The sequence below is a fragment of the Pristiophorus japonicus genome, chromosome 15 (assembly GCF_044704955.1).
Source record: "Pristiophorus japonicus isolate sPriJap1 chromosome 15, sPriJap1.hap1, whole genome shotgun sequence".
Taxonomy (NCBI): Eukaryota; Metazoa; Chordata; class Chondrichthyes; family Pristiophoridae; genus Pristiophorus; species Pristiophorus japonicus.
This window is the reverse complement of record NC_091991.1, coordinates 50,630,074-50,656,980: the sequence shown is the minus strand read 5'-3', so window position 1 is coordinate 50,656,980 and position 26,907 is coordinate 50,630,074. Positions and strand designations below refer to the sequence as shown.

At 40.8% G+C, this 26,907-nt stretch overlaps 1 protein-coding gene across 1 annotated transcript; it reads right to left on the bottom strand.

Annotated features, from left to right (window-relative positions):
• LOC139280751 (V-type proton ATPase subunit E 1-like) lies at positions 1-26,801 on the bottom strand. Its single transcript, XM_070900423.1, has 9 exons — positions 26,302-26,801; positions 21,707-21,772; positions 15,491-15,600; positions 15,083-15,149; positions 12,927-13,016; positions 12,479-12,547; positions 3,838-3,932; positions 1,190-1,277; positions 1-584 (listed from the first exon to the last, which is right to left on the bottom strand). The coding sequence occupies exons 1-9, from the start codon at positions 26,332-26,334 to the stop codon at positions 522-524; spliced, it is 681 nt and encodes a 226-aa protein (XP_070756524.1). The 5' UTR covers positions 26,335-26,801; the 3' UTR covers positions 1-521.
• Between the last annotated feature and the right edge of the window lie 106 nt (positions 26,802-26,907).

Below are 26,907 nucleotides of genomic sequence, written 5' to 3'. Positions count from 1 at the left end.
TTCAGGATACAGCAAGATGTTTATTTCATAACCATATATACATATACAGTACCTGAAACACAAACCTCCATTTCAATTTAATTAAATAATGAGATTGACACAACACTGGATGCAATATATTTGACAGTTCACTACTGTTTTATATTTTGGGAAATTACCTGTCAGCTGCAATTTCAATGACTGATGCCAAAATGCAAACCAAAAAAAGAAATGGAACTGAAGCTTTGTTCACATTTGGAAAAGGACAGATTAATATATACAAAAAAAAATACAAGTGATGTTGTGACTCCAATAATCTCTCCCAATGCCTTCTGGCCATTTCCCTTAGCCAACAGATACAGCAAACGTTACTAGATTTGGACTGAAACTACCAAATTAAGTAGTTTCAAACACACTAGATATAACACCACAGAAGAGCAAATACAATGGGATTATTTTTCCTTTAAATATAGGTCTGTAACTTTTACATCTTTTTACTATGTCTGGTGTGCCCTGATAACATTAGGTCTAAAGCACAGTATTTAATCCAAGAACTTCCGGTTTTGATTGACACCAAACAAAGCCACTCGGATTTCCGGCATCATCTGAAAGACAGACGAAACATTAGTGTTAGTATTTCTGTGGTAATAAGCTACAGTTATAATTTGCAGATACATTCATATAAACAATTTGAGATGGCTCAGTGGAAACCCACATCGAAACCTGGAATTGAGTGGCCTTGCTTTTCCCACCCTCTTATGTTCATGACAATCACAGATGAAGGCAGCATTGCCAAAGGATTGGAACATGGCTGCCTAGGAAATGTCTCATTACAACTTTGGATCAGACAAACACGTGTGCGAGAGAGTGTGTTATATCAATGTACTTCGAGCACAATTACTGGATTGCAATTGGAAGCAGGAACACTGGCTACTACTTTTGCTTTTCAGCACAGGGACATTGAGGCACTGTAGCATTTCCATTGCCACCTCAGCTGAGATCTGCTAACAGAGGATGGGGACCAAACTTGGGAACTTACTAATCTGTATGACAGTCCACAGAACTACAGGAGCATTCTAAAGAACATACTGTACACAGTAAATGCTACACAAAAAAGGGCTAGCAGCTTATTTCAAGCACAGGGTTTTGTCATTGTATTACCAGCCTAACATACACTTCATTTTCAGAGCTTCATGAACAACCTTCTTACCTGCTGTGCAATGAGGTCCAATCTACTCTCCAAGGTGTTAGAAACCTTTATTTTTCCAGTATAATTATACATCTCAACACCTCCAGCGCTGTGAAGAGAAAAGATAAACTTTTAATCAATATTCTTGGCTCCATGTGTTTGTTGACCATCAGCAACCAACTTTTCTTTTTTTTAAAAAAAAGGGTCCCTACAGCCTATATCATCTAATAAATTGGCGAGCAAAAGCAGAAGGAACAGAAAATCATTTGCATCTTAAGGCTCGTGGCTTGTTTTCCAATCACTTCAGTGATCTATTGTGGGAAAAGAATCAACTCCCTTTCAGTCAGACTTCAATGTGTACTACCAGCCCAGAAAACAAAATCAAGAGGCATGTTCTAACTTACTGCCTCAGTTACGTGCTCCCAGGCCTCAGCCTGCTGCTCAACCCAAGGTCTGCTTCATTCCTGGACCTCCACTCATCATCCAATGGGTAGAACTGCTGAATATGTACTAGTTTATTGTTACATCTACTTTTACTCTTAAAGGAAACTTTGAAACAACAAAACTCAGAACTAGAAGCACAAGATGTACTTTGCAGGATCTTGGGTCAATTTAAAAAAAATATACCATCACACATACAGAAAGAATTTGTAACTCCCCAAACCAATTAAATTATTTTCTTTCCATCATTGGAGCCACTCCCAGGGCCTGTGCAAAAGCTCAGTTCTTTTCCTACACTATCATAAAAATGACAATCTTCAAACATTTAGGATATTAGCTTTAGATATTCTCCCAGGTATGCAGCTGTTAATCACTTATGTAAGTGGCATGAGCATCTTGTGTTTAGTGTGCCCATAGGATCCAATATCCAACTATATTATCATATTACGCAAGAGTGTAACCTGATCTGAACGGCTATTCATGTCTTACAACCTTATTCTTCAATCTGAGAAAACACAATCCCAATGTGAATCATTAAGCTGCTTTATTTCACAGCAAGTGAATATGCATAGCAACAGTTATGAGCACTCACATAACTCAATCGATACAAATTGTCTTCATGTGACAATGCAAAGATAATGAACACTACACATCCCCACATCAGAGGGTTATCTTGTTCAACCAAAACAAAATAACTCCCAACTACCCTCCTGCATTTCCCTTCTGTACCTGGCCAAAGCTTGCCCTCACAGCTTCTATTTAAAAACCTGATAGTGTCTCAGTCACTAGTACTATTGAGGTTTACTGTTTTTATCTCCCAGTGTTCACAGGCAGAATGGGAGGCCTGCCAGACAACCTCTGCCATGCACCCAGAACCAGAGACTACCCAACATAATGGGTGGTTTCAATTGCCAGATGATAATGAATTGCTTATTATTTATAAAAATGTTAGACCTTCACCAGGATGGTTGGGAGTAATTGTGCTGCATGAGGAATGGGATCATTCAAAGATGGGCAATGACCTTAAATGGTAAGCAATCTGATTTTGGCATTTAAAAATCCTTCACAAACCAAGGAGCCACACCAAAGCAACAACAATTTAGGAGGTGGTAAACTTGGGATGCCCAAATCATTTGAGAGCACATCTTTTACAGGTTTTTGTTTAGCATAGACTAAGCTTTCTGAAGGCACAAGGACATAACAATAACTTGCAATTATGTAGCACTTTTAATGTAGGAAAATGTGGCTTCAGCAATTTAGTCTTTTGTGGAATTTCCTTTGTAAATGGCTCCACCACCTCCTCCCCACACCCCCCCCCCCCTAAACCCCCAATCTCCTTTAAGTCCATCCTTAAAGAACACCTTTTTGATCAAACTTTTGGTCACTCCTAATATCTCATTTGGTTCAGCATTCTCTCTCACCATTGGGACTCTAATAAGCACCTTGGAACGTTTTCCTACATTAAAAAGTGTTATATAAATACAAGTTGTTCTGCAAAGTTATACTATTTCTATTAAAATATTCTCTTGATTAAATGTGATCCACAGGAAGACAAAGTTGCACTATTCGCTCTCATTACATATGAATAACATATGAGCTATTAAAGGATTTCATACTAAATTACAAGCAGACTTGCCAATCAATAATTGAATATATTACCATAAATAAATCCATCAAGACAATAACAAGGCAAACCTTCCTGATAAAAAGGTAGTCAGTATTTTGCACAGTAACTTATTTTATTTGTGATTACACACACAGCTATCACTAGGTCATAAATTTTCAGAGGGGTAAATGGGCTGACCGGTTTTAACTTCCACTTGCTGTGATGGGAGTACTCTGCTGCTGAGCAGCTTCACATCTGGAAGGCCAAAGGCAAATTCTGTTCGAGTGCAATTACAATTTGCATCACATCAATCCAGGATTAGGAATCTAGCACGTTATAACTGGAAATGGGCTGATTATAAAGATAGATATTTATACTTAAACTGTTTGGAAAAAAAAGGATCTACTTGTATTTGTAGAACTAATGAGGTCTGGAATATCTGTGCATTGGATTATATATGAATTATAAAACTGCAAGTGGTTATCATACTGAATCAGAAGGTTAGACTAATTCCCATTTCTGTTGACCACATTTTTCTGCTACTAAAAATACTATACTTTAATAAATGGGTGGAAATGAACTGAACCCATCCCTTCAAAAGAAAGCTGATGTAAATGCTTACATGTCTTCAGGTAGAAAGGTTTCCTGGTCAATGTGAATATCAATATCCTTATTTATACTGTTCTTGTAAATTGGAACATTCTTGTTGATGGAGGTCTGTTTGGAATTTAAAAACAAAGTGAAATTACACACACAGCTTTGTGGCACTGCTCATGATAGGTCAGAGGAAATGCTGTTCAACACCAACAGTGGTAGTACTGCAGCTCCTTCACTGGCAGGGGGGCACAACAAGTTTACATAGACAGTTTCATTACAAATATGAACATAGGAATTTATCATGGAAAAAACTGCCCGGAAGTGCACACAGACACTAGAATTTGATATATTGTAGATAAAAGTAGATACCACTATCTTGTTTGTTAAAGTATGACACAAAACATAGTGCAAGAACTAAAGACAGTCATTCTCCAAGCAGGCCCTTAATTGACCTCATGGAGGTCAGAGCATTTGGTTTCTCATCAAGTCTCTGAAGTTCAAATGCATGAGCAGCAAATTAAAGAAACAATGAGTGAACTCATTGAAAAGTTACCAATTGAACACTAATCGTAGCTTGAAAGAGATACACGCCTGCACTTTAGCATTACAATAACACACCGTGCTTTAGATTGTATAATGTTCCACTGCTTATAAAACACAATCCCTGATTTATCATGTGTAGCACCATTGAAGATTTGATAGATATACACACAAATTTCCCATGACCACTGTTTAATTGATAAGTAAACACAATATGTAGCCAGAGTTTAACTTTTATTTTTGGAAGGGATTGGGGGGGGGGGGGTGGAGAAAAGAGAGAGAAGAAACAGAAATTTACAGCGCAGGAGGCGGCCTTTCCAGCCCATCGTGTCTGCGTCACACGGCCTTTGGTCAGCAGCCCTAAAGGTTACATCTAAACCTAGGAACATTGACAGAAAGGCAAAGATCCCAGCCCAATCAATCGCCTCACCACAACCACGACACCCCTTATACTAAAACATTCTACACTCCACCCCAACCGGAGCCATTGATCTCCTGGGAGAGGCAAAAGCCAGATTAAAAACCCAGGCCAATTTAGGGAGAAAAAAATCTGGGAAAATTCCTCTCCGACCCATCCAGGCGATCGAAACTAGTCCAGATCATCACCCTGGCCGTATTCTATTCCCTGCAGTAGTTACCATTATATCTGTTCCGTCCAACAAAAGGTCATCTAGTCTAATCCCAATTACCAGCACTAGGTCCGTAACTCTGCAGGTTACTGCACTTTAGGTGCCCATCCAACCAGCTCTTAAAAGTGATGAGGGTTTCTGCATCCACTCTTCCAGGCAGCAAGTTTCAACTCTGTGTAAAGAAGCCCCCCCTCAAAACCTTCCACCAACCACCTTAAAACTATGCCCCCTTGTACATAGACTCCTCCACCAATGGAAATAGACCCTTACTATCCACTATGTCCAAGCCCCTCAATATTTTGTACACCTCAATGAGGTCTCCTCTTAACCTCCTCTGCTCCAATGAGAACAAACCCAGCCTATCCTCTTAACGAAGGTTCTCCATTCCAGGCAGCATCCTAGTAAATCTCCTCTGCACCCTCTCTAGTGCAATCATGTCCTTCCTATAATATGGTGACCAGAACTGCATGCAATACTCCAGCTGTGGCCTAACCAAAGTATTATACAATTTAAGCATAATCTTCCTGCTCTTATATTCTATGCCAAGCATTCCGTATGCCTTTTTAACCACCTGACCTGCTACTTTCAGGGATCTATGGTCATGCACTCCAAGGTCCCTTTGTTCATCTACACTATTAAGTGGCCTACCGCTTAATGTGTATACCCTTTCCTCATTAGCCTTCCCAAAGTGCATCACCTCACACTTCTCTGAATTAAATTCCATTTGCCACTCCTCTGTCCATCTGACCAGTAGATTGATAGCCTCCTGCAGCCCATGACTTTCCTCTTCATTATCAACCACACAGCCAATTTTAGTGTCATCTGCAAACTTCTTAATCATACTCCCTAGATTCAAATCTAAATCGTTGATATATACCACAAAAAGCAAGGGTCCCAGTACTGAGCCCTGCGAAACCCCACTGAAAACATCCTTCCAATCACAACAACATCCATCAATCATTACCCTATGCTTCCTATCTCCAAGCCAATTTTGGATCCAACTTGACACTTTGCCCTGTATCCCATGGGCTTTAACCTTCATGACCAGTCTACCATGTGGGACCTGATCATAAGCTTTGCTAAAGTCCATATATACTACATCGTACACACTACCCTCATCAACCCTCTTAGTTTCCTCCTCAAAAAATTCAATCAGGTTAGTCAGACATGATCTTCCCTTAACAAATCTGTGCTGACTGTCCCTAATTAATCCTTGCCTTTTTAAATGTAGATTTATCTTGTCTTTCAGGATTTTTTCCAATAATTTTCCCACCACTGAGGTTAGGCTGACAGGCCTGTAATTGCTCGGCCGATCCCTTTCTCCCTTCTTAAACAAGGGCACTACATTAGCAGTCCTCCAATCCTCCAGCACCATGCCCAGATCCAAAGAGGACTAGAAAATGATGGTCAAGGCCTCTGCTATTTCCTCTTTTACTTCGCTCAACAACCTGGGATGCATTTCAGCCGGGCCTGGGGACTTACCTACTTTCAAAGCTGCTAAACCCCTAGATACTTCCTCTCTCCTTATATTTATTTCATCCAGAATATGACACTCCTCCTCGATAGCAGTTTCTGCAATGCCCCTTTCCTTAGTGAAGACAGATGCAAAGTTTGTGTTAAGAACCCTCCCAACATCTTCCGCCTCCACACAAAGATTACCCTCATGGTCTCCAATAGGCCCTACCCTTTCTTTACTAACTCTCAATATATTTATAGAACATCTTAGGGTTTTCCTTAATTTCTTGTGCTCTCTCTTAGCATTCCGAATATGCTTTTTCATTTTGCCTCTTAACTTTCTATATTCCTGTAAAAGATTCTATAGTATTTAGCCATTGATATGATATATGATAGAAACATAGAAAATAGGTGCAGGAGTAGGCCATTCAGCCCTTTGAGCCTGCACCGCCATTCAATGAGTTCATGGCTGAACATGCAACCTCAATACCCCATTCCTGCTTTCTCGCCATACCCCTTGATCCTCCTAGTAGTAAGGACCTCATCTAACTCCTTTTTGAATATATTCAGTGAATTGGCCTCAACAACTTTCTGTGGTAGAGAATTCCACAGGTTCACCACTCTCTGGGTGAAGAAGTTTCTCCTCATCTCGGTCCTAAATGGCTTACCCCTTATCCTTAGACTGTGACCCCTGGTTCCGGACTTCCCCAACATTGGGAACATTCTTCCTGCATCTAACCTGTCTAAACCCGTCAGAATTTTAAACGTTCCTATAAGATCCCCTCTCATTCTTCTGAACTCCAGTGAATACAAGCCCAGTTAATCCAGTCTTTCTTCATGTCAGTCCCGTCATCCCGGGAATCAGTCTGGTGAACCTTCGCTGCACTCCCTCAATAGCAAGAATGTCCTTCCTCAAGTTAGACGACCAAAACTGTACACAATACTCCAGGTGTGGCCTCACCAAGGCCCTGTACAACTGCAGCAACACCTCCTTGCCCCTGTACTCAAATCCCCTCGCTATGAAGGTCGACATGCCATTTGCTTTCTTAACCGCCTGCTGTACCTGCATGCCAACCTTCAATGACTGATGTACCATGATACCCAGGTCTCGTTGCACCTCCCCTTTTCCTAATCTGTCACCATTCAGATAATAGTCTGTCTCTGTTTTTAACCACCAAAGTGGATAACCTCACATTTATCCACATTATACTTCATCTGCCATGCATTTGCCCACTCACCGAACCTATCCAAGTCATTCTGCAGCCTCATAGCATCCTCCTCGCAGCTCACACTGCCACCCAACTTAGTGTCATCCGCAAATTTGGAGATACTACATTTAATCCCCTCGTCCAAATCATTAATGTACAATGTAAACAGCTGGGGCCCCAGCACAGAACCTTACGGTACCCCACTAGTCACTGCCTGCCATTCTGAAAAGTACCCATTTACTCCTACTCTTTGCTTCCTGTCTGACAACCAGTTCTCAATCCATGTCAGCACACTACCCCCAATCCCATGTGCTTTAACTTTGCACATTAATCTCTTGTGTGGGACCTTGTCGAAAGCCTTCTGAAAGTCCAAATATACCACATCAACTGGTTCTCCCTTGTCCACTCTACTGGAAACATCCTCAAAAAATTCCAGAAGATTTGTCAAGCATGATTTCCCTTTCACAAATCCATGCTGACTTGGACCTATCATGTCACCTCTTTCCAAATGCACTGCTATGACATCCTTAATAATTGATTCCATCATTTTACCCACTACTGATGTCAGGCTGACCAGTCTATAATTCCCTGTTTTCTCTCTCCCTCCTTTTTTAAAAAGTGGGGTTACATTGGCTACCCTCCACTCGATAGGAACTGATCCAGAGTCTATGGAATGTTGGAAAATGACAGTCAATGCATCCACTATTTCCAAGGCCACCTCCTTAAGTACTCTGGGATGCATTCCATCAGGCCCTGGGGATTTATCGGCCTTCAATCTCATCAATTTCCCCAACACAAATTCCCGACTAATAAGGATTTTCCTCAGTTCCTCCTTCTTACTAGACCCTCTGACCCCTTTTATATCCGGAAGGTTGTTTGTGTCCTCCTTAGTGAATACCGAACCAAAGTACTTGTTCAATTGGTCTGCCATTTCTTTGTTCCCCGTTATGACTTCCCCTGATTCTAACTGCAGGGGACCTACGTTTGTCTTTACTAACCTTTTTCTCTTTACATATCTATAGAAACTTTTGCAGTCCGTTTTAATGTTCCCTGCAAGCTTCCTTTCTTACTCTATTTTCCCTGCCCTAATCAAACCCTTTGTCCTCCTCTGCTGAGTTCTAAATTTCTCCCAGTCCCCAGGTTCACTGCTATTTCTGGCCAATTTGTATGCCACTTCCTTGGCTTTAATACTATCCCTGATTTCCCTTGATAGCCACAGTTGAGCCACCTTCCCTTTTTTATTTTTACAGCAGACAGGGATGTACAATTGTTGTAGTTCATCCATGCGGTCTCTAAATGTCTGCCATTGCCCATCCACTGTCAACCCCTTAAGTATTATTCGCCAACCTATCCTAGCCAATTCACACCTCATACCTTCAAAGTTACCCTTCTTTAAGTTCTGGACCATGGTCTCTGAATTAACTGTTTCATTCTCCATCCTAATGTAGAATTCCACCATATTATGGTCACTCTTCCCCAAGGGGCCTCGCACAACGAGATTGCTAATTAATCCTCTCTCATTACACAACACCCAGTCGAAGATGGCCTCCCCCCTAGTTGGTTCCTCGACATATTGATCTAGAAAACCATCCCTTATGCACTTCAGGAAATCCTTCTCCACCGTATTGCTTCCAGTTTGGTTAGCCCAATCTATATGCATATTAAAGTCACCCATGATAACTGCTGCACCTTTATTGCATGCACCCCTAATTTCCTGTTTGATGCCCTCCCCAACATCACTACTACTGTTTGGAGATCTGTACACAACTCCCACTAACATTTTTTGCCCTTTGGTGTTCTGCAGCTCTACCCATATAGATTCCACATCATCCAAGCTAATGTCCTTCCTAACTATTGCATTAATCTCCTCTTTAACCAGCAATGCTACCCCACCTGCTTTTCCTTTTATTCTATCCTTCCTGAATGTTGAATACCCATGGATGTTGAGTTCCCAGCCCTGATCATCCTGGAGCCACGTCTCCGTAATCCCAATCACATCATATCCGTTAACATCTATTTGCACAGTTAATTCATCCACCTTATTACGGATACTCCTTGCATTAAGACACAAAGCCTTCAGGTTTTTTTTTTATAAAAACACCCTTTGTCCTTTTAGAATTATGATGTAGTGTGGCCCTTTGTTTCTCGCCTTTGTTTACTCGGCCTTCCACTATTGCTTTTTACCTTTCTACCATCTGTTTCTGACTCCATATTACTTCGCCCTATCTCACTGCATAGGTTCCCATCCCCCTGCCATATTAGTTTAAACACTCCCGAACTGCATTAGCAAATGTTACCCCCAGGACATCAGTTCCAGTCCTGCCCAAGTGCAGACCGTCCCTTTTGTACAGGTCCCACTTCCCCCAGAACTGGTTCCAATGTCCCAGGAATTTGAATCCCTCCCTCTTGCACCACTGCTCAAGCCACGTATTTATTCTAACTATCTTGCTCCCTCAACTCTGATTAGCACGAGGCACTGGTAGCAATCCAGAGATTACTACCTTTGAGGTCCTACTTTTTAAATTTAACTCCTCGCTCCCTAAATTCAGCTTGTAGAACCTCTTCCCGCTTCTTACCTATATCGTTGGTACCTACATGTACCACGACAACTGGCTGTTCACCCTCCCTCTCCAGAATGCTCTGCAGCCGCTCCGAGACATCCTTGACCCTTGCACCAGGGAGGCAACATACCATCCTGGAGTCTCGGTTGCGGCCGCAGAAACTCCTATCTATTCCCCTTACAATGTAGAGTCCCCTACCACTATAGCTCTCCCACTCTTTTTCCCACCCTTCTGTGCAGCAGAGCCAGCCACGGTGCCATGAACTTGGCTGCTGCTGCCCTCCCCTGATGAGTCATCCTCCTCAACAGTACCCAAAGCAGTGTATCTGTTTTGCAGGAGGATGACCGCAGGGGACCCCTGCACTACCTTCCTTGCACTGCTCTTCCTGCTGGGCTTCCATTCCCTAGCTGGCTGTGGACCCTTCACCTGCGGTAAGACCAACTCGCTACACGTGCTACTCACGTCATTCTCAGCATTGTGGATGCTCCAGAGTAAATCCACCCTCAGCTCCAACTCTGCAACGTGGTCTGTCAGGAGCTGGAGGCGGATACACTTCCCGCACACGTAGTCGTCAGGGACACCGGAAGTGTACCCGAGTTCCCACATGGTACAGGAGGAGCATATCACGTGACCGAGCTCTCCTGTCATGACTTAACCCTTAGATTAACTTAAATTGGCTAAAGTTTACTCACTGTTATAGAAGAGAAAAAAGAAAAACTACTCACCAATCACCAGCCAATCACTTACCCTCTTGGCTGTGACGTCACCTTTCTGTTTCTTTCTACTTCTTTTTTGCCTTTTCCCTGTAGCTGCACAAGTACGCCTCACCGACGCACCTCTCGCTGACCCCGGACTCACTCCCCGACGCCTCTCGCGGCCTTTTGTAGGCCTCTCGCTGACCCCGGACTCACGTCTCTCCGACGCACCTCCCGATCTTTTGTAGGCCTCTCGCTGACCCCGGACTCACGTCTCTCCGATGCCCTTTTTTTCTTAATCCTCCCCTGTAAGTCCCTAGACATCCAGGGGGGGGGGGGCTCTACAATTATTTTTCCCAGCCTTTTTCTTTAAGGGCACGTTTGGCTTGAGCCTTCTGGATCTCCTCCTTAAATACCTCCCACTGTTCCAACACTGTTTTACCCACAAGTAGCTGTTTACAGTCCACCATGGCCAAATCACTCCTTAACTTAGCAAAATTAGCTTTTCCCCAGTTCAGAACTTTTATTCCAGGCCTATTCTTGTCCTTATCCATAACCAATTTGAATCTGACTGAATTATGGTCATTGGCACCCAAGTGCTCTCCCACTAATACCCCTTCAACCTGCCCAGCTTCATTCCCCAAAACTAAAAGACAAGGGCAATTTACAGATTGGAAATTGCATTTGAACTTCAGAGGCCAGATGAGAAGCACTAAAAATACTAGATCTCCTGTGGCATTGCCCACAGTGAATCAGAAGTTAGTGTCACAAGGGAAAATGTAAACGAAGATGTGAAAGTGAGGAGGAATGGACATATCCATTAAAAGGATTTGGCAGAGAATTTCTCCAAAGACAATGAAATACTTGTTTTTGATTAGTTCCTGGAGTTACAGCTGCAATGTGGGAGCAGCTCTAAGGAAATGCCCAGCCATGGTAAATCTTGCTGTCAAACATTGTAGAAGTCGTAGGCACAGATGCATGCTGAGAGTAGTAGACGACCCATGAGACTACACTTTCCAACAGGATTCATCATCGTCTTTAGGAAAGGATGGAAGGAAAGGGAAGAAAAGTGGGGGGGGGGGGAAGCACTCCAGATCAAACAGTGCTCTGCTGACACATTCAAATGCTATTTTATTCCACCTGTTGCAACAGATTTGAAATTAGGTCTAACATACCATACATCTCTTGATGCAAGATCTCAAAAAGGCTGCTAGGACATATGGCCACTGTTAGAGCATTCATTTTAAGGTTCCACCCCCACCAACCCCGAATCCTTTTGTTTAGGGGAGCAATAGGACCACGTACTATGCACTTCTCCAGCACAACCATTCATCAGCCAACAAATGGAAGCGAGGCAAAATGGACAGTTTGGTAACATTCCTTTCTCTTAAGTTTGATTCCAGTCTTAACTCGTCCAACATGCACACCTTAGCTTCATACAATGGCCATACAGGATTCTAGGTGGGATTAGAAAAATAACATGAGTAGCCATTCAAATTTCAGTCACAGATAAAGCAAATGTGCCAACATAAAATCACTTTGGAATGGTAGTCTAGAACTGAACATCCATTACATTACCGTAACCGCTGCAGTGTCTTGTTTGCGGCAACGAATAATCACTATAGGTTCCAACAGTTGATAAAAGCCCTAAAATGGAAAAATTACATCAGTTACTATCAATTTCTAAGGCCATACATTTTATATTACAATACTGTTCTGAAGGCAATTTCTCAGCATTTACAAAACATTTCATTCTACATGGTGCACATCCATTTTTCTAACTTTTGCCAATATCAAAATCATCAAGGAACCTCTAGCCTCCAGAAAATATGGCTCGAAAAACCCATCACACCAAGCAAAGTGTGAACCACTGCCCCCCCACCCCCCACACCAACAAGAAAACAGATTTCAACATGGCATCTAGTATCATTACTAATTGATAGCTACATGGCAGGGACTGTACTTGCACAGTGCAGCTGATAGATCATTATAGTTTAGTGTATTTACAATATTAATATGTCTTTACCTGCAGTATCAGTCCATCCAGCAGTATTTGGTATCTAGCAGGATCTTTTGCCACTCTGCCCAGTCTCTGTCTGGCTTCATTCAACAGATCCTAGAAACCAAAAGGCACCTATTAAGGTGAGACCACATGCCAACTTGGAAAATTAGCAATAGCTGACAACTCACAAATAGCCCTAAATACAAGCCTGTGATGTTTCACAACATAGGGCCATAGAGGGATCTGGGGACTTGCCCACCCCACAAAATAAACATTTTAATCTTCAACTATTTGTAATTTCCAAAATAATGAATATGGGCATTGCATTTTTGATTTCTCAAAGTAAAACAATGTTCACTTTTATTGAAAACTGCTTTGTTACAACTTGGAAATAAATGATTTTTCTTTATATTTAAAAACTTTTCTTCCGTGAGCAGCAGATGGCCTGGGAGGGGAAATGTTTTTAATTGATTTCCTTTTCTTAAAATTGCTCAATAGCAAAAGCAAATATGAATCCTGTCCTATTGACCATTGGATTATTCTCGTCAGGGATATAGGCAGAACAGTTAGAATTGTGCACACTTTTTCCAATGGTGCCCCACATTCCTGAGGGTGGGGGCAGCGGGGAGAGAGATGGCGAGGGCATGCCCACTGGTAAATTGAATATTTATGCTAAAAATGTTGCCTTCTGATTGATTTTACTTTTATGCTTCACAATTGATAGATATTTCATCGTAAAATAAATAAAAGGAAAAACAGTTGACATTTCAGTTTTCAATAGACCACAGACCATCAATTAACCAAAAGCTACCTCTGTCACTATCCCACTTCCAACCCCCACCCCAGTATACTGAAGCACTCTATTCCCTACAGAACAGGTCAATGAGACACTGTATCCCCTCCAATTCCCCACCCAATTGACAAGGCACACAATTCTTCCTTCAACCCTCTCCGTTCAAGCTGTCATTTTTCTCTTCCCCACCCACAAGCAAGATTATACTCTTCCTTCATGGCTAGATCGATTTTTGTCCACAAACCTGAAAGTGCTGATTGGGCCATCAAAACTGCAAACACAAGTGGTTGCCATTTATTCGTTTATAAAGGCTATAAACCAATTTCTTAATTGGGGTGGAAAAAGTACCATAATTTTCATTACTAACAGTAAGGCTATTTTTATCCTTGTTCTCTTGAAAGCATTGGCTTGTGTTGGCAGCCCCCTAATATCTGATCAAAAAGGCTACTATTTACATGCGAGCCCAGTGAATTTCTATAAACTAGTTGTTCAGTGAGAGCATCACAGCCGAGCTTGGGCACGAGCCTAATCCACACACTGGTTAGTAATTGGCAGAGGAACCCCCACCCAGGCCTAGTCCCAAGGGTAATTGGAACACTAAATCTGGTACCCCAAATCAGCACAGGTTAAGAACTGAAGCTGGGATCTTTCAGTCTGTATGGGTTGATGCCAACAACAATGCAAAAATGAGCAGAATTTATTTTGTTCTCATGTCATGGTGACCAGCTTCCACCAATCTGCTACCGTCATTCTGTATCCTGGATCCAGGTAGTGTACAAGCATGGCCTAGGCAATTTTCCTTTCCTCTCAATGCAAAACATGCTCTTCCAGTGACACACCAAGACTGTAATTTCACCACATGAAGTTACTGCAGGTGAATCTATAACCTACCACTCCTCAATAGTGTTTAGAAATTCCAACATGTTACAATACCCTTTACTTATTTTGTTCCTTGCAACAGTCCTGCAATAAAAACAGTGCTACCATGACAAAAATGTTATTTTTAAACAGAAACCAATTAAAATATCCATTTCAATATCTAATAAGAAAACTAAGTCAATATTTCTACCAGTATAACAAACTCCCAACAGGTTGAACAACATTAGCCAAGCTACATATTGCATTAGCAGTGTTCTTCACTGTTCGTGTGAAAATAAGCATCGGCTGATAATGACATGGCCTGACCCGACTAGGACTACAGAGAGTCCTACTGACACCATATCATTAACAGCCAATAAAAAAGGCACTGCTGAAATGAACTAATCAATAACTTGCTCCATATGATTTTCATACTTTATGGACAGAAAAAGTACTCCAAAAATACTTCCCTAGAAATTAGCCTCCATGTAATTGTATTTCAGTTCATTTAATGTATTAGCAATCTCACCGAAATCAGATCATCTCTGGCTTTGAGGACCTTCAACCTAGCCTGGTTCAGCAAATTGGACATTTGACTAAAAGCAAAAGGTTTAAAAAAAAGTTAGACAAAGTCAATTCAAGGTCAAAAAAGATTTCAGTACCAAACACAGTCAGAATCGGAACAAATCGCATATAGTGGAATATTCAGTGTAGTAGACAAAATAATTTTTTAAATTTCAGAAACTACATCTTTTACAAAAATGGTTACATCCTCTTAATTTTCATACTCCCTAAATAGAATTGTGTGACAGTTTCTACGTTTTATCTAAACTGAGTGTAAAACTCAATAATGTAAATGAAGAAACACTTAAACAGAGAAATTTGAAAACTACTGAAATACTGGCATTTGCCAAATTTTATTTTACATAGTACTTACATTTTCTTCTGCTGTTCAATTTGCTTTTCCTTCTTTTCATAATACTCCATGATCTTTAACCTTTGGGTCTGTACAAGACGACCCTTTTCAATGTTAAACTCCTCTTCTGCCTGCAAAGCAAGGGATTGATTTTCAAAATATCGCCGATATCAAAAAAAAAGTAGGATTGATAACTATATGGCTTTACAATCTTAAGCTTGCACAGGCAGAGAGTTCTGTGCACATTACATAGAACATTCTATACCAGAACTTGTATGCAAAGAGTAGCTATTCCAAGGTTCTTGGGGAGGATTTCCATATCCTTAAGTTTTCTCCTCAGTTTCTGGTGGCCTAGAACCAACTGCAGTGGCCTGTTCACATAGCTGACACTGGCACTTAACTAGCCACTCGAAGCTTGAGTAATTCCCACTTTTCCACTTTACTCTGTGGAAAAGTAACTCAACTAAAAACGTGGCCCTCAGCAAATTCAAGGGAAGATATAAATCTAAAGCCGCATCCCAACACCCTTCTTGGTAAATGCACCACATGGTATGGTACAGAACCACACGGTATGGTACAGAACCACACCGGGCAGAAATTGTCCAAATTAATCTGCTGGTGCGCGCTAAATGGGTTAATCTCAGCAGAAACCAGAGTGACATTCTAAAGCATCCCAGGCAAAGAAGGGTCCCAACTTCTGACTGCATTCCAGTGGCCCCGTTGGAACTGCTCATCTGTAGACACAGACAGACAGCATAGGGTCTGATTGTGATCATCCCAACAATCGAATAGCCCATTAACATTCATGTCCAGACTCTCAAAAGGTAAGCCAGTCAAGCAAGGTATTGGAGGCCTAATACTTTTGTTTTCTCCAAATCAGGAATTCCCTAAAACTGTATGCAGATCGACATGATACAGCTCTTTTCCCAGGAAGCAAGCTGTCCCAGTAACTGACATGGGTGTTTTCTTTTGTGTGTTGAACACAATGTCCAATCACATTTAGGACAGGCATAGATGAGAGTTCTATTATATTATAATAAAAAAAAAATGTAATGCCTGAATTTTGTAAGTTATTTAATATTTTATTTTCCCGCTTCTACATATCACCCCATATACTGTAGTTTATTAATTTCACGATGAGAAAGAACATAAGAAATAGGAGCAGGAGTAGGTCATTTTGCCTCACGAGCCTGCTCTGCCATTCAATATCATGGCTGATCTGATCTTGGCCTCAACTCCACTTCCCTGCCCGCTCCCCATAACCGTTGACTCCCTTATCATTCAAAAATCTGTCTATCTCCACCGTAAATATATTCAATGACCCAGCCTCCACCGTTCTCGGGGGGGGGGGGGGCGGGGAAAGAGAATTCCAAAGATTCACGACCCTCAGAAGAAAGTCCTCCTCTTTTCCATTTTAAATGGGCGACACCTTATTTTAACATTGTGCCCCCTAGCTCTAAATTCCCCCACGAGGGGAAACATCCTCTCTGCATCTACCCGGTCAAGACCCTTCAGAATCTTATGTTTCAATAAGATCACCTCTCATAGAAACATAGAAAATAGGTGCAGGAGCAGGCCATTCAGCCCTTCTAGCCTGCACCGCCATTCAATGAGTTCATGGCTGAACATGAAACTTCAGTACCCCATTCCTGCTTTCTCACCATACCCCTTTGATCCCCCGAGTAGTAAGGACTTCATCTAACTCCCTTTTGAATATATTTAGTGAATTGGCCTCAACTACTTTCTGTGGTAGAGAATTCCACAGGTTCACCACTCTCTGGGTGAAGAAGTTTCTCCTCATCTCGGTCCTAAATGGCTTACCCCTTATCCTCAGACTGTGACCCCTGGTTCTGGACTTCCCCAACATTGGGAACATTCTTCCTGCATCTAACCTGTCTAAACCCGTCAGAATTTTAAACGTTTCTATGAGGTCCTCTCTCATTCTTCTGAACTCCAGTGAATACAAGCCCAGTTGATCCAGTCTTTCTTGATAGGTCAGTCCCACCATCCCGGGAATCAGTCTGGTGAATCTTTGCCGCACTCCCTCAATAGCAAGAATGTCCTTCCTCAAGTTAGGAGACCAAAACTGTACACAATACTCCAGGTGTGGCCTCACCAAGGCCCTGTACAACTGTAGCAACACCTCCCTGCCCCTGTACTCAAATCCCCTCGCTATGAAGGCCAACATGCCATTTGCTTTCTTAACCGCCTGCTGTACCTGCATGCCAACCTTCAATGACTGATGTACCATGACACCCAGGTCTCGTTGCACCTTCCCTTTTCCTAATCTGTCACCATTCAGATAATAGTCTGTCTCTCTGTTTTTACCACCAAAGTGGATAACCTCACATTTATCTACATTATACTTCATCGGCCATTCATTTGCCCACTCACCTAACCTATCCAAGTCGCTCTGCAGCCTCATAGCACCCTCCTCGCAGCTCACACTGCCACCCAACTTAGTGTCATCCGCAAATTTGGAGATAGTACATTTAATCCCCTCGTCTAAATCATTAATGTACAGTGTAAACAGCTGGGGCCCCAGCACAGAACCTTGCGGTACCCCACTAGTCACAGCCTGCCATTCTGAAAAGTACCCATTTACTCCTACTCTTTGCTTCCTGTCTGACAACCAGTTCTCAATCCACGTCAGCACACTACCCCCAATCCCATGTGCTTTAACTTTGCACATTAATCTCTTGTGTGGGACCTCTCATTCTTCAATGTGTGTAGGCCCAATCTGCTCAACCTTTTCTGAACTGCCTCCAATGAGAGTATATCCCTCCTTAAATAAAAAGAGACCAGAACTGTATACAGTACTACCCTGTACAGTTGTAGCAAGACTTCCCTACTTTTATACTGCATCCCCCTTGCAATAAAGGCCAACATTCCATTTGCCTTCCTAATTACTTGCTGTAACCTGCATGCTAACTTTGTGTTTCATGTACAAGGACCCTCAGATCACTCTGCACCGCAACACTTTGTAATCTCTTCCCTTTTAAATAATAATTTGCTTTTTTATTTTTCCTACCAAAGTGGATAACCTCACATTTTCCCACATTATACTCACCATCCGTCAGATTTTTGCCCACTCACTTAGCCTATCTATATCCCTTTGCAGATTATGTGTGTCCTCTACACCCATCTTTGCATCATCAGCAAATTTGGCTACATTACACTCGGTCCCTTCATCCAAGTCATTAATATAAATTGTAAATTGTCGAGGCCCCAGCACTGATCCCTGTGGCACTCCACTAATTACAGTTTGTCAACCTGAAAATGACCCATTTATCCTGACTCTCTGCTTTCTGTTAGTTAGCCAATCCTCTATCCATGCTAATATATTATCCCCAACCTTGTGAGCTCTTATCTTGTGCAGTAATCTTTTATGTGGCATCTTATTGAATGCCTTCTGAAATCCAAATACACATCTACTAGTTCCCCTTTATCCACCCTGCTCGTTACATCCTCAAAAGAACTCCAGCAAATTTGTCAAACATGATTTCCTGTTCATAAAACCATGCTGACTCTGCTTGATTGTATTATGATTTTCTAAATGTCCTGCTACCACTTCCTTAATAATGGATTCCAGCATTTCCCAATGACCGATGTTAGGCTAACTGGTCTATAGTTGCCTGCTTGCAGTCTCCTTCCTTTCTTAAATTGGGGTGTTACATTTGCGGTTTTCCAATCCACTGGGACCTCTCCAGAATCCAGAGAATTTTGGTAGATTTCAACTAATGCATCCACTTTCTCTGCAGCCACTTCTTTTAAAAATCCTAGGATGCAGGCCATCAGGTCCAGGGAACTTGTCCAACTTTAGTCCCATTAGTATGCTGAGTACTTTTTCTCTAGTGAGTGATAGTTTTAAGCTCCCCCCTCCCAAAAGCCTCTTGATGATTATTATTGGGATGTTTCTAGTGTATTTTACCATGAAGACCAATACAAAATATTTGTTCAAAGTCTCTGCCATTTCCCTGTTTCCCCATTAATTCTCTAGTCTAATCCTCTAAGGGACCAACATTTACTTTAGCAACTCTCTTCCTTGTTATTTACCTGTAGAAGCTCTTACTATCTGTTTTTATATTTCTTGCTAATTTACTCAAACTATCCTCTCTCTCTCTCTCTCTCTCTCTCTCTCTCTCTCTTTTTTTTTAAGTCGTCCTTTGCTGGTTTCCAATAATTTCTCAATCCTCTGGCCTTCCACTATCCTTCGCAACATTGTATGCCTTTATTATCAATTTGATACCATCCTTTACTTCCTTAGTTTGCCACGGATGGTTCATCTTTCCCTTCGAGATTCTTTCTTTCTCACTGGAATATATCTTTGCTGAGAGTTATGAATTATCTTATTTAAATGTTTGCCACTGCTTATTTACCACTTTACTCTTTAATCTATTTTCCCAGTCCACTTTAGCCAACTCTGCCTTCATACCTTTGTAATTGCCTTTATTTAAGATCAGGACACACTAGTTTGAGACCTAGCTTTCTCATCCTCAAACTGAATTTGAAATTCTACCATGCTGTGATCACTTGTCCCAAGAGGATCCTTTACTATGAAATCATTCATTAATTCAGTCTCATTACCCGATCTAAAATAGTCTGCTCCCTGGTTGGTTCCGCAACATATTGTTCTAAGAAACCATCTCGAATACACTTTATGAACTCTTCCTCAAGGCTACCTTTGCCAATTTGATTTGCTCAAATAAGATTAAAATCACCCATGATTATTGCCATACCTTTCTTGCAAGCCTCCATTATGTCTTAATTTATACTCTATCCAACAGTGTAGCTATTGTTAGGGGGCCAATAGACTACGCCCACCAGTGACTTCTTCCCCATATTATTTATTTCCACCCGAACTGATTCTCCATCTTGATCTTCTGAGCCAATATCATTTATCACTACTGCACTGCTCTCATCCTTTATTAACAGAGCTACGCCACCTCCTTTTTCGTTCTGCCTATCCTTCCGAAAATAATGAGTTTCCTATATTTTAAATGTATTGATTTTTGGGACATGGGCAACATTGGCATTGCCTGCATTTACTGCTCATCCCTAGTTACCCCCAAAAAAGGTAGTGGTGAGCATTCTTCTTGAACGGAAATGGTTTGATACAACTGGAGTGGCTTCCTAGGTCATTAAGAGTCAACCACGTTGATGTGGGACTGGAGTCACATATAGGACAGACTAGGCAAGAACAGGTTTCCTTCCCTAAAGGACATTAGTGAGTTAGTTGGATTTTTACAACAACCAGACAGCTTCATGATCATTTTTACTGATACCAACATATTATTTCCAGATTTTTTTTTAAATAAACTGAATTCACATTCTCAAACTGCCATGGTAGGATGTGAAGTGATTTTTACTGGATTATTTGCCCAGCCTCTGGTTTACTAGTCCAGATGCATAAATCACTGCTACCATATCATAAAATGTATTGCTATATGTATTGAGCAGATGCAATAAAACACTGATATTGCATAATCTTTCCTTTTGCGTAGATCTGGATTTATATTCCCTAGTTGTTATTTGGATCAACTTCTAAATTCTTTTTTGGTATCAGTTCCTGTTCTTTATTGCAACAATCAGGTTTTGAATGTAGAATGAGGAAGGGCTGAGAACGGACGTGGAACAATTAGGCAAGCGGCATCATTTGCCACATTTATTTACTGCAGTGAATTCAGAGAATGCTCAGAATTGACTAAGAAATAAATGTACTAACCTGACTGAATGTTATATTGGATCTCTGACCAATGAAGGCAGCAACTGACTTGAACCAGAGTTTCCTCAGAGTTATAATGTAGTAATACATGTCTCTTTCTCTGAACACAAAATATTTTTGGGATAAAATATGTCTGACGCAGACATGGTACAGGAAAAACAAGTGCGCTGAATTAGAAGTACTTTTTGATGGCATATTTACCTTTAAAATGAGAAAAAGACTTACAGCAAAATTCAACAGCTTTGTTCTACAGCACTATATTTGCAATTACAGTTATCACATAAAAAGTATAAATTAGCCTATTTTCAAATAATAATGAAATGGACCAAATATAACTCAATTCTGCAAGCTAACTATTCCTTCAACCTCCACGTGGAATTCATGACAAGACCCAATTTGCAATCATTTACTGCAGTAAATTGTACATAATTATAAAATCAGCAAAACTGATGTTTCTCCATCTAGACTGCCATTACAAACCAGAAGTCTGAAAAGACAGAACAAAACCTCACCTTTGCATCTATTTCTTCTGCTTTTTCATTGGCCTCCTGCTCAATGAAGGCCATCATGTGTTTGATCTATAGAACAAAAAGGGAAACACAATTGTACAGATCTCATCGCTAACAATCATATTATCATGAGTTTTTACACTAGATATTTTCTTTGGTTCACCACCAGTTGCCATTCTTTATACACAGATCTCTCAATGCCTATAAAGCAATGCGTGTCTTTACCTTTTCACGGAGAACCTCAGTGTTCCAGTTTACCGAAATATACTGTGTGCTGCCATGTGATCACTTGAATTTGGTGGGCAGAACACTAAGACGATCAGGTCATAGCTCAGTTATAAACATACAGACAAATGTACTAAATATATTAAATATAGATAGATGAACAGTGCTTTATGTTTCTGCCTGGTATCAAACTAGGGACCTTTTATATTTTAGGCAAATTTGATAACTACTACATTACTAAACAATTTACAATTACAAACTTATTAATTTAAAAATGTCAAAACAGTCACATCCCTTATGCTAACCCTCATATAATCCAGAATGTTGAAACACAAAACCCTTTATTTCTTGTACGGTTATCCATATCACTGAGCCTCAGACTAGCTCTGTATCTCTACTGGTTTCAGATCAACTAATTCAGCCAGGATATAGCCACAAGTTCTTTGGGGATACTAAAGAAAATGGAATTAAAAACAGATGATCAGGCTTGTCCGTATGAATGGGAATACCCCAAAAAATACAAAAATAAATAAATTTTAAAAATTACTACATTTAAAAAATTAAAATTACATTTAATTAAATATTTAAAAATATATTGGGAGGGGGGAAATGATGTTTTAACAGGACTTAGCTTAATGGATGGGTTTTTAAATATATAAAATAAGTGGGGGAAAAAAATATTTTTTTTTTTTTAAACTCTTATGCTGGTTAAAAGCAGACCTCACACTTTTTTTCAGGCGTAAGAATTTCAAGGACATTCGCTGGGCAGAAAATTGGGCAAATAGCCCACTCTCTGCCAGAAAATGTTCATTTCTGTCAGATTTGTATGGTCTGTCAAGAGGATTAATGACAGTTCGCAAGCTCTGGGTTTCGGCGCATGTGCAGTGCATGCCTAAAACCAGAACATGTGGGGCCCTGATGGACGTGCGCGCACCTGTAGGGGCCACAAATTCAGCCTCAATGCCTCTCGCCAAGGGAAGAAATTGGCACAGAAAAATATTGATGAGTTGCACTAAATAATAGATCCAACAGTGGGCCTAAATACAAAGTTTCTCACTGACAGAAATTAGGTTGCGCATAGGAATAAGAGTAGGCCATTCAGCCCGATGTAATTGATGGCAGAACACATCAACAGTAATGCCAACCCCACCATCTTATAAATCAGGAGACAAAAAGTGAGATTTGGTAAGAAATCATGAGCTGCTTTCCCCCCCCCCACCCCAAAACATAAACTAATATAGAATGACAGTTCATTTATAAAGCTCATTAGTAGTTTTATTTAATCTCCAACAGGTCACAGTTCTTTACAAAAACTATATTACTGCATCTGAAAATGCTTTACGAAAAACTTTCGAAAACATCCTACCCATTACCACTCCTCTTGCTGCCCCATGCAGTGCAGTCCCTGCAGCTACCAACCAAAGGTAATCAGTCCATAAAAGCTCATCCCAGGAGAACCTTGGCCTGTCCATCCAACTTTAATTTGAGTTATAAAATCAATTAAATCCTATAAATGATAGCAGCAGTATTACCAACTCTCGCCATTCCATCGCAAGACACGCAATTTCCAAGAGAAATAAAGCTTCTCACGCAATGGAATGTTTAAATCTCTTTTTTGGGGGGATGATGGTGGGGGGTGGGGGGGGGGGGGGGAGAACGGAACAAATACGCTGATTAACGCATTGGAATTATTATCTTCTGCATTTTTTGTGATGGCATAAGTTTTAAAAATGGCCTCGCTCGGTTGATTGTTCACCTTGGTTAATCCTGGCTCTCATCTGTGCATGTTTATATACGAGCGCGGCCGGGCTGAGTCCGCAAACTCGGATGCGGTGGGGTGAAGAGGAGCCCAATGGATGTTATGGAAAGCCTTCTGAACCCAGTGTGGTCTTTTCTGCGCATGGGCAAATCGTATATTCTTCCCCCAAAAAAACATTGCGGGAATTAGGCATTCCATCTCAAGTGAAATTGCGTGTCGCGTGATGGAATCGCGAGAGTTGGCAATATTGCATCAACGCTGATCTGTACCTAAACATTATTTGCCCACCTTTGCTCCCTTGAGACCTGTAATAATCCCATAATTATCATTTTGATGCTGCACAGATGTTTTCATTATACCAACATTATGTGGATTCTTTGCAATATTAGTTAGAAATGTATTGGGACTTGTATTGCATTGAAAATATACAAATTTACTTATTTGATAGTGAGTATTATACATTTGAATATTTAAAAAATGTTAAATAAAAAGTTTGTATTTCAGAATTTTAAAAGACAGAATTTTGGGGATCGAATAAATTTCTAAATAGCTAACTCATCTGACCAGTCATTTCCTACTGCATGTAAAGAGAGTTAATAGAAATAAACGGTTTCCAGTGGCAGAAGGGTCAGTAACCACATGACAGAGGAGATACAGGAAACTCCCCCTCCCCCCAAAAAAAAACAGCGAGTTGTTGTGACTGGAATGCACTGCCTGAAAAAGTGTGGTGGAAACAGATTCAATAGTAACATTCAAAAAGAGAGTTGGATAAATACTTGAAGGGAAATAATTTACAGGGCTATGGGGAAAGAGCAATGGAGTGAGATTAATTGGATAGCTCTACCAAGGAGCCAGAACAGGGATGATGGGCCGAATGACCTCCTTCTGTGCTATATTATTCTATGATTATTTGTATTCTAACTAACAGACAGTACTTTACCAGAGTCTAACCCGGGAACCGTTTCTCCATTACATATAGTTCTGAAATAGACGATGGAAAAGACATGAGACTTGGCACAAATGAATCTATTCCAGGGGCTTGTGGGGATGGACTCAAAAGCTTTGATAATTCGAGCCAAAAAGGGTCTCCAAGATTAACAATAATTTTGTATTGCTATCCTCTGAATTTTACATGGAGATTAATCACCCAGTACATTCATTTTGCATCCGCCCTGCAGGGAATTGGAGACTCATCTTGGAAATGTCCTGTATCGCCAGGAGCCTGGCACAAATAGCTCTGCCTCCCACACTAGAACAGACAAGACACCAACTCCTTCCAACCAGGTGCTCTAGCTCAAACCAGATTCCAACTGCATCACAGTACGGCTCTGCTTACTGACAACTAGGACCTGACTAAAGACAAAATAGAGCAAGGGACACTAGTGTGAATATATATATTTTTTTAAATATATATATTTTTAAATTTCAAACGTTCACATAAATACAGGTCTGGTTATAAATAATTTAGATGTTTCTATTTGAAAAGCTTGAAAATTAACCAAACTGAATTAAATGAGTAACAATGGCATTCAACAAGGTTAAACATTAGCTCAACCTAGAAAATACCAGCCATTTTAACTGTTTAATGTAAACACATTTAGGTTTATACTCAACAGTATTATACTTAAGTCAGCCATTTATCCTTGCTTGCTTCTGCCATTTAAAACAGGTTATAAGTAAGTGGCAGTGAAATATTTTTGAGGACATAAAATCCTTTAAACAGTATAGGAGGTTTATTGCTGAATTATATTTGATGGAGAAAGAACAATGATTTTTCAAATAAAAACAGGAAATGTTACAAGTACCTGAATAGATAGTTTAACATTTCTGCTTAACCCATTATTGTCTCTACACCAAATTTTAACCAATCTTTTCAGGTGCATTTAAAAAAAAATCAGATTGCTAATATTTAGGTTTAAAAAATATATTCAATCTATTGCAATTTGGCAGCCTAGTACAAGGCCAGTGCCAATGTTATCAGATTTGCATTTTCCCCAACTGAAATTCACATCTGAAAGTGCTTGCTCAAGTATGAAATGTATTCCAAAGATTGTATGCAACATATTACATTTTACACAAATCATGATTAGTGTACATACAACACATTCAATGGATTCAAAAATGTATTTACTGCACATCAAATGACATGATTTTTTTTTCGTTGTGCATATCCGCTTACAAAATTTCCGGAATTGCTTAATACTGTGTAAGCAAAAAATGTGAAAGTCCATTTTCATGATCAGTGTATTGGGACAATTCAAAGTTTAAAATCATATATTCATAGAAATGTTACTGATATCAAAATGTTATTCCTCTCTAGCCCCTCCTCCTTAACTTCGCCATCCTGCAGGTTCAACAGCCCATTTTTGGATGCAAACAAGGTGATGACGGGCAAGGATTTGTGATTATGGTTTACTTTTCATTCACCACTTTCCTATTAAAAAAAACACCCCCCGCCGCCCCCTAATGAATCCAAGGTGAGCGTGACAAGAGACTAAAATGTAAAACACAGCACAATCCTGGTTAAATGATTCATCCCTTTACTTCTTGTTTGATTTTTGTTTTCTGCACCCACCGCTGCTGTCGACAGAACATCACGAAGACCCTTCCTTACCTGCTTCTGCACATCGGCGTCGCTCAGCGCCATTGTCGCTGTGGGGTTTACGGGTCTTGATAGAAGTTTTCACAGATTGGTTGTGAAAGGGAGACCGAAATGAGGGAAGGTGCCCGTGTTTAGTTAGCGGGGCTCGGTGAGTCCCTCTCACGTTAATAGCGCTGCTCCCGCTGGCTGGGTGGGTAGATAGACAGCCTCTCACTGCACACGATGAGCACTCAGCTGACTGATGCACGGCAGCCGTCAGCAGCAAGCCCCTTTGGTTATGGCCGATCACCTGATGCAGCGGCGGGCGGGGGGGGGGAAGGAGACGCGCAACGCCCTGGCACACGACACGTCCTCCGCACCCTCCCCCCTCCACTACACAACCGATTTTATTTTTGCACGTGTGTATGCGCAAGCGCCCGTGATCTCCTTCAACTTTGATGAGTTAAACCGCTGGCCCGATTCAAATAAAACATTCTGATTCGAGAAGATGCGATTTCTGTTATTATAAAAAATCTCGCGCGTGATGACGTCAATAACTCGCTGCATGCTGGGAATTCATTACTTAAAATAATTTACTTGCAAAGATTAAACAAAATAAATAAATGTTTTTTTTGGTCT